We start from the raw sequence: 8,847 nt of genomic DNA on the forward strand, positions 1-8,847 counted from the left end.
TATTTTTCTCCCTCATTATTCTTTTAGAAATGTTTTCTTTAATGTTTTTAGCTTTGTTTGTCTTGATTTCAGAAAACTGAAAAATAGCTAAATGATCTGACAAGTCTAGATACCAAACACCAGATTTCATACAACCAGTCAGAGAGTTTGAGAGGATGCTGTCGATAAGAGTTGCTGATGTCTCTTTTGCTTTATGAATAACAGGGAAAAAATAATTGTAATACAGAACATTTAGGTGGTCCTCAACAAGGGTATCTGACTTGTGTTTAAGGAGATTTAAGTTAAAGTCACCTAAGATGAAACAATATTTATTCTCACGGTTAACACGGTCAAGTAAACAAAACAAACCTTCATTAAAGTCTCTGATGACAGAATGTGGAGGGCGGTATATCGCTCCAACAATAATACTCTTTCCACCAGTGACAGGAAGTTCAACAAAAATAGACTCAACGTCGGACATGTCTGTTCTCAGAGAAAGATCATGTCTTATTTTGAAGTCATAATCAGAATGAATAAACAGAGAAACTCCCCCTCTTATTCTGTTTTCTCTTACATCATGGACTGAATTGTAATTTAGAAGTTTAAATGTTTCTTTAGAGTCTTCTGTAAGCCATGTTTCCGTTAGGGCTGTAACTGAAAAATCATGCCTAAGTGACGATAAATAATGAATAAAGTTGTCAAAGTTAGATGATATACTTCTTATGTTGAGATGGAAAGAAGAAAGCATATTTGCTGGCATAGAAGAACATAACTCATTGAATTGAGATTCATCATAATAATTACAGAGGTTAGAAATGTCAAATGTGGAAAAAAAGTTTTGATCTGGGTCAACATCACCATTGTAGGCATCAAACTTAGGACCATCAAAGGGCTTGAAAGTCTGATCTTCCGAGGCAGAGTAGCAGTCAGCTGGAGAGTCCACGGGTTCAGGGTCTGGGACTAAAACAGCTTCATCCATTGTTTTAATTCAGAACTAATCAGGCTTTAATTCTGGACAAAACAAAAACAACACATAAACCAAACTCAGCCTCATGTTGAGCCGGCACTTCCACCTTTGGGCTTCATGATCAGCTTGTCAAACCTTAGGGTGGCGATGTCACCTCTCTCACAGGCAGCCTTTACCTCTGGGAGGAGATCGCTCCTCTTTTTCTGGACAGCGTCTGAAAAGTCCTCATTAATGTCGACGTTTGAGCCTTTCCCACAGAGTTGGAGGTGAACCACACTCACACGGGGGATCTCGGTGTTCACTTTCCTTTAACTTATCTTTCACTGAGCGTTGGCAGTATTTCTCCTTGCGTGTCCGTCTCCGGCCGTAGATGGCAGCGGGGGTCAGTTCACTCCAGCAGAATCGACATGCTCCGGCAACAGCGTGCAGCGCTCACGTCAGAGTCGTGAATCACATTAGTCTGAGTACAGGCTTTGTTCTCTCCAGGCGGCGCCTGTTCCACTGGGCTGTGGACACTGTTCGCCATTCCAGGCCGCAGGCCGGCCTCTGCCCGAGGGTGTGCGTTGCCGCTCCACCAGGGCACCGGGTGTCCACGTCTTGGGTCGCCCTGACGGCGGTGCCCCTGGACGAGCTATGTGCTGTTGCCATCTGGACAGCGCCTGGCACCTTTTTCAGGTTCTCCAGGCTGGCCGCTGTGCCTCCGCATGCACTGCGGGTGGTCCTGGGCCCTGCAGAGGCTTCTCAGTGAGGTTGGTCTCTGTGATTCCTCGTGACTGAGTTGGCATTCTTCATTCCAGTGCTTTAAGCGCCGCCTCTGGCGGTCAGTAGGGATGAAATAGAACGAGAGTTACGAATGTAACTACGGTTCTATGAGTCCCGCACGACCGCCAGAGCGCTCTGTCACTCGGAATCCTCGTGGTTACGCGAGAAGATTCCGCAGGAGCCGATTCCGGGTCAGGGAACCGGTATTTATACGGTTCTGGGGTTACCCGGGTAGTCACGAGTGACGTTTGTTGGTATACATACTCGAACTGCGCATGCGCGAAGGGAACATTCCAGTGCTTTAAGCACCGCCTCTGGCGGTCATCCGGGATTCATAGAACCGTACATTCGTAACTCTCGTTCATCAGCCACCTGGAGTTTGGATCACACATATTTCTGAAGTAATTCTGCTTTTAGTTTCTTTTTAAATATATGTAGACTTGTGGATTCTTGGATGGATTTGTATCCAAACCATCCTTTGATGGTTTGTGTGTGTCTGTATGTATCTGTGTTTTGACGTGTGTGTGTGTGTGTGTGTGTGTGTGTGTGTGTGTGTGTGTGTGTGTGTGCATGCGTGCGTGTGGGCGTGCGTGCGTGTGTGTGTGTGTCTATTGACGTGTTTGTTTCTGTTTGTGTGTGTGTATATCTGTTTTGATGTGTGTGTGTGTGTCTGTTTTGATGTGTGTTTGTGTGTGCGTCTGTTGTCATGTGTGTGTATCTGTGTTTTGACGTATGTGTGTATTTGTTGGCATGTGTGTGTGTGTGTGTGTGTGTGTGTGTGTGTGTGTGTGTGTGTGTGTGTATACATATCTGTTTTGATGCGTTTCAATGTGTGTGTGTGTGTGAGTGTCTGTGTGTGTCTGTGTTTTTGTTTGTGTGTGTGTGTGTGTGTGTGTTTGTGTGTGTGTGTGTTTTTGATGTGTGTGTGTGTGTGTGTGTGTCTGTCTGTCTGTATCTGTTTTTTGACGTGTTTGTGTGTGTGTCTGTATGTATCTGTGTTTTGACACGCATGTGTGTGTGGACCAAATGTCCCCACAAGGATAGGAAAACCTGCACGACGTGCCTTGTGGGACCTTTTTCCGGTCCTAATGAGGGAAACAGTGTTTTCTTGACCATGTTGTTGTTACTCAAAAAAGTCAAAGGTCAAAAACATTTCTTTAGGGTTCGGCTGTGTTGTGGTCTGGGTTAGGGTGTGTGTGTGTGTGTGTGTGTGTGTGTGTGTGTGTGTGTGTGTGTGTGTGTGTGTGTGTGTGTGTGTGTGTGTGTGTGTGTGTGTGTGTGTGTGTGTGTGTGTGTGTGTGTGTGTGTGTGTGTGTGTGTGTGTGTGTGTGTGTGTGTGTGTGTGTGTGTGTGTGTGTGTGTGTGTGTGTGTGTGTGTGTGCGCGCGTGTGTGTGTGTCTGTGTGTGTGTGTGTGTGTCTGTGTGTGTGTGTGTGTGTGTGTGTGTGTGTGTGTGTGTGTGTGTGTGGTCTGTCATATTTCGTGAACTCAGGCTTTCTGAACATCTTTATTTTATTTTTGTCATTTTTCTTTGCATGTTATTCAGGCCTGCAGGCAGCAGGTGGCGGTACTGGTGACCTCCAGGACTTCAGCTTCATCCTGCTTCAGCCGGTTCCACCAGGACCTTCAGCATGACCGAAACAGAATGAAGACATCACACACACCGACGGGCCAGCAGAGGGAGCTATACAATCCTGTCAGCCTTAGTTCTGAACTGCAGTGAGAGGAGACACACTGCACTGACTGCTTACCCTCACTTTACAGGTTCTCTCCTTTGTTTTGGCTCATTTCTTGAAACAGAAGTTACATTCTCAGAACTCTAAGATCTGTTCTCAGAACAGTCTCTCAGTTCCGCTCAGCACCACGGTTCACCTGTCAAAGCTCACATGTCTGTAACACACGTCAGCCAGGTGTCAAAAACACATTGATTTCTCAAACGGTGGCTGTCCTCAAAATGCTTCGTCCTTTTGGCATGGGCTCCCTCTCCTGTCAGGAATGTTCTTGACTGATTCTGACAGTTGATGATCAGACTGTTGATCATGTGATGACTGTTACAGTGTAAGGGACAACCACTCGACTGAGAATCAATCAGTTTAGATCTACATGGTCTATTCACATGGAAATTGAGCTGAATGTAGAGAAACTGTATTTAGTTTACAAAGGCTTTCTAATACATAGAGACACGAGCGACTTTCCAGTGTGATGACATGAATGAGAAACACTGCAGAGCAGTCTGGAGGTTTCGTCCACGTTATGCTGACAATGTAGTTTCTGTTTGAAGAAATGAGCCAAATCAAAGGAGGAAAACTGTAAAACCAGGATGAAGTCAGATCAAGAACCACTCACCTGGATCATCAGAGGATCTCGTTTTTGCTGGAATTCCCTTCAGGCGTGAATACAGACGTGGAATCTGCAATCGGACGATGAGAAACAGCCTCTGTTAACGGAGAGCAGCACAAAGAGGAAGCAAACCAAGAAAAACCTGTCCCAGGATCACATCCACCACTGAGGCGTGTGTCGTATCGCCATGATTTCTGGAGCCCGGTCCGAACCGAGGTGACGTACTGCAGCGGTACAGGCGGTTGACCCGCAGGATGTCAGTGGGGCTCATCTGGGTGGCTCTGCCGATGGCGACGTTCTCATTGGGGATGGGAAGGATGGTGGGCTGCCTGTTTCTGGAGAAGGCGAACCTGTGGCGCACAGAGACAGCGGGAAGCAGTGGCAGGAAACAGACACGGGTTCCAGGCAGACGGACAATGTGCAGCCACTCACTTTCCATAATGCATGACGGAGTTGTAGTCATACGGCGTTCCCAGGTTGATGGTGGCAATCTTCCGGAAGTTATGCTCCATCCCTGCAGGGTGAAAGCACAGCTCAGGTAAAATCGTCAGAAGACCAGCCTGCTCTTCCAAAGAGCTCCGGGAGCAAACAACATCAGCTGCAGCTTTTCCCAGGACACTGCCTGCTCTGCTCCAAGAGGCCCTGACGCAGCCACAGCCAGCCAACAGCTGGCCAACAGCTGGCCAACAGCTGGCCAACAGCTGGCCAACAGCTGGCCCACAGCTGGCCAACAGCTGGACAAACAGCTGGACAAACAGCTGGCCGACAGCTGGCCGACAGCTGGCCCACAGCTGGCCCACAGCTGGCCCACAGCTGGACAAACAGCTAGCCAACAGCTGGGAAACAGCTGGCCCACATCTGGACAAACAGCTGGCAAACAGCTGGACAAACAGCTGGCCAACAGCTGGACAAACAGCTGGCCAACAGCTGGCCCACAGCTGGACAAACAGCTGGCCAACAGCTGGCCAACAGCTGGCCAAACAGCTGGACAAACAGCTGGACAAACAGCTGGACAAACAGCTGGACAAACAGCTGGACAAACAGCTGGACAAACAGCTGGCCAACAGCTGGCCCACAGCTGGACAAACAGCTGGACAAACAGCTGGCCAACAGCTGGACAAACAGCTGGCCAACAGCTGGCCCACAGCTGGACAAACAGCTGGCCAACAGCTGGCCAACAGCTGGCCAACAGCTGGACAAACAGCTGGCCAAACAGCTGGACAAACAGCTGGCCAAACAGCTGGCCAAACAGCTGGACAAACAGCTGGACAAACAGCTGGACAAACAGCTGGCCAAACAGCTGGCCAAACAGCTGGCCAAACAGCTGGACAAACAGCTGGACAAACAGCTGGCCGACAGCTGGCCGACAGCTGGCCGACAGCTGGCCGACAGCTGGCCAACAGCTGGCCAACAGCTGGCCAACAGCTGGCCAACAGCTGGACAAACAGCTGGACAAACAGCTGGCCGACAGCTGGCCAACAGCTGGCCAACAGCTGGCCAACAGCTGGACAAACAGCTGGACAAACAGCTGGACAAACAGCTGGCCGACAGCTGGCCAACAGCTGGCCAACAGCTGGCCAACAGCCCGCCAACAGCCGGCCGACAGCTGGCCAACAGCTGGCCCACAGCTGGCCAACAGCTGGCCAACAGCTGGCCAACAGCTGGCCAACAGCTGGACAAACAGCTGGACAAACAGCTGGCCAACAGCTGGCCAACAGCTGGCCAACAGCTGGACAAACAGCTGGACAAACAGCTGGCCGACAGCTGGCCAACAGCTGGCCAACAGCTGGCCAACAGCCCGCCGACAGCCGGCCGACAGCCGGCCAACAGCTGGCCCACAGCTGGCCAACAGCTGGCCAACAGCTGGCCAACAGCTGGACAAACAGCTGGACAAACAGCTGGCCGACAGCTGGCCTGAAGCCTCCACACTCAGGCAGCATCAGCATCAACCACCATGAGACTGACTTTCTGAAAACTAGCTTCAGCCGTCCATCCTAACTCTGCGCCCATCAGAGCAGGATGCCCAGGTAAGGGTGGAGAAGTGAGCACCCCGCAGGAACCCCGAGAACCCACCGCGGATGACGTTCTGCAGCAGGATGCGGACGTGCTGGTCCCGATCGGACCGGGTCTGCTCGTGGTTGAAGCCCAGGGCGTGCAGCAGCTCGTGCTGGATGACCTGCTGGAACACGCAGCCCCGACGGCTCAGCGACACCACCTGACCTCCGCCACGGCGCCCCACGAAGGAAAAGCACCTAAAAGACGTTGGGGAGCGCTGAGGTGAGAACACCGGAGCCGGGGGTCGCCGAGCGTCACTGGGGAGCGGCGTCTCACCCAGACTGAGACTGGATGTCGATGAAGTCCCTCTGCCTGTTGAGCGGCGTGAAGCGGATGCAGGTGGACCGAGCGAAGGAGCGCAGGCCCCGGATGATGGTGTCTCTTTCTCGTTGGGCTTGACAGAGAACAGTCAGAATGGTGAACGGCACTGACGCCATGTTATCTGCTGCCTGGCTCTAGGGTTCCGGTGCAGACACCAGGGGATCACTCACAGTACTGGTTGGAGATGCGGTAGGGAACGTAGACATTGCCGTCGCTGGACTTCGGCCACAGGCAGTTCCTGTTCCTGGGGCGACTGGTGCAGGGATCAGCGTTCCGTAGACCTGTGGACACGGCGATGTCTCCAAACATCACCAGAGGTTCCTCCAAACTCTTTCCTGCAAAAGGTTCCATCAAGAACATGTTTGTCTGTTTGTAAGATAAAGGAACGCATCCTGTTGAAAGCAACGTACCAACGTTGACATTGGCTTTCTCCAGCAGAGTGGACACACTGAACTCATCGTCTTCAATGCTGTTACCTGTGGAACCATGGCAGCCTCAGTTTAGGAACAGAGGAGAACAGAACAGAACAGAACAGAATGGAGAACAGAAGTCTTTTCTCACCAGAGTTCTCGCTGTTCTTGTCATCGGAGGTGTCCTGTAAAGAAGGAGGTTCATTAAACGTTCTGTGCAAGTAATGAGACGTTCTAGTGTTCCAGTCAAAGTTTGCACATGATGGAAAAAAAAAAAAACAGTTCCAGTCAGAACAGCGTACTGTTCTCCCAGAATCGAATTAAAATGTGAGATTTTCCAGAAATGAGCTTAGCTCAGAGTGAGTCTCTATGTGTGTCAGAGGTCAGCGGTCCCTGACGCTGTACCTGCAGAGTGAAGGTGTGTGCGGAACACAGCAGCAAACTGAGCACAGCGGTCCGCAGCATCATGGCCGATGAGGAGAACGCCGCAGAACGCCCCGGCTCCAGACTTATAAACCCCGTCGCTCGTCCTGATAGGGCCTGCTGCTCCGCCGGGGGAAGTGGCAGTTATTACTCAATCATGTCAACATGTTCCTGTGGAACTGGACCGGCAGAACCACACTAGCACTGCTCAGACCGGCTGACTTTTTTTATCTATATACTGTTTTGACAAGATGTGGAACTTTCTAAAGCTGCAGAGGAACAGACACAAAACATGTCCAAGAGACTGTTCATGAGAAGAGAAACGATAAAGACTGCGTTGGCCTCCAGAACTGGAACCAGGAGAGGGGTCCACCTGACAGAAACCTGTCAGCTGAAAGTTCTGACTCCGTTCTACATTTACAGAACCAAGGAACCTCCAGGAAGCAGAGCTCTGAGAACCCAGTGTTCTGCTGGTCATGTGGGACGAACAGCTGAAGTTCCTCGTCTTGCTGTACTCATGTGGTGTTTGCACAACTTCTTCGTTTTGTGGTCAGAGCTGCAGTTCGTATTAAACAGAAACAGAGAGAATTTTGGTTAATGTAAAAATCAAAAAAGAGGAATTTGAACTTTTGCTTTCAAGCATTGTTTTCCTGTTTCTCTGCCCTGACGCCGTTCCGATGAGAACAGCCAACGTCTGCAGTCACACCATCGCTCCTCCTTCCTGTCTTTACAGCAACATTCTGTCTTTCTTTCTTTTTCTCTCCATCAAGCCACAAAGCGAGGCGCACCGTGTCTTCATGTGTGAAGAAACATGTCTGATGAAATGCCTTCAGCGGCCGTCTGGTGAAACGTGATGCTGCCTCTGCCCTGATGGCAGCAACACCAAGCCCGTCCCACAAGTCCCAACAATCAAACCTATAATCACGTCTCCCCATCAGTTTATTACACAGTACTGACGTGTACATTTTCCTGTAAACACTCTTGAAAACAACGAACAAAGAGTTTTTCTGTAACGTACTTGCTCCAGAGACATTCAGATATTTCAGTATTCTTTTATAGTTCCAAAACCATTGTCACATTAACAAGTTGTTAATCAGTTCACATCTCAGAGTCACAGACTCCCTCCATGGTTTAAAGCCTCCATCAGTCCTTCAGTCTGTGGAGTCTCAGCAGGTAGAATCCTCTACATGAAGCAGTCACAGGAACTGCTTGTGTTCTTTTTGTTTTTTCAGCTCTTTTCTTTTTGTTTGCTCCAGTTTTTTCAGTCTGAATTTCTCCTGCTCCATCAGCTCCACCTTTCCTTTGAACTTTATGTTCATTTTACCAAAAGATGCAAAATCTTCAACATCTGGAAGGTCGTCCTCCACCTTCACACCTTTATATTCTTGGTTCTTTCCAAGAGTCGTTTCATTTCACCTCCTCAGCCACTGAGTCCCAGCTCGATTCTCCACCAGCACCACCCTGCTGTCCTCCACCTCCACCTCCACATCCACCTTCACTCCTTCTGTCACAGGTTGCTCCGCCTCCTCCTGTCCTCCAGTCAGACCTCCACCTCCCTGAGAGTCCAGACCAGCAGCTCCACCCACAGGAC

At 50.0% G+C, this 8,847-nt stretch overlaps 1 protein-coding gene across 1 annotated transcript; it reads right to left on the bottom strand.

Moving 5' to 3' along the window:
* Positions 1 to 3,205: 3,205 nt before the first annotated feature.
* LOC115392294 (low choriolytic enzyme-like) lies at positions 3,206 to 7,349 on the bottom strand. The gene is made up of 10 exons (XM_030096884.1): positions 7,239 to 7,349; positions 6,985 to 7,018; positions 6,834 to 6,899; positions 6,594 to 6,758; positions 6,379 to 6,496; positions 6,121 to 6,299; positions 4,480 to 4,561; positions 4,273 to 4,397; positions 4,054 to 4,117; positions 3,206 to 3,331 (listed from the first exon to the last, which is right to left on the bottom strand). Exons 1-9 carry the CDS (start codon positions 7,299 to 7,301, stop codon positions 4,062 to 4,064), a joined length of 888 nt encoding a protein of 295 aa, XP_029952744.1. The 5' UTR covers positions 7,302 to 7,349; the 3' UTR covers positions 3,206 to 3,331; positions 4,054 to 4,061.
* Between the last annotated feature and the right edge of the window lie 1,498 nt (positions 7,350 to 8,847).

The sequence above is a fragment of the Salarias fasciatus genome, chromosome 1 (genome assembly GCF_902148845.1).
Source record: "Salarias fasciatus chromosome 1, fSalaFa1.1, whole genome shotgun sequence".
NCBI lineage: Eukaryota > Metazoa > Chordata > Actinopteri > Blenniiformes > Blenniidae > Salarias > Salarias fasciatus.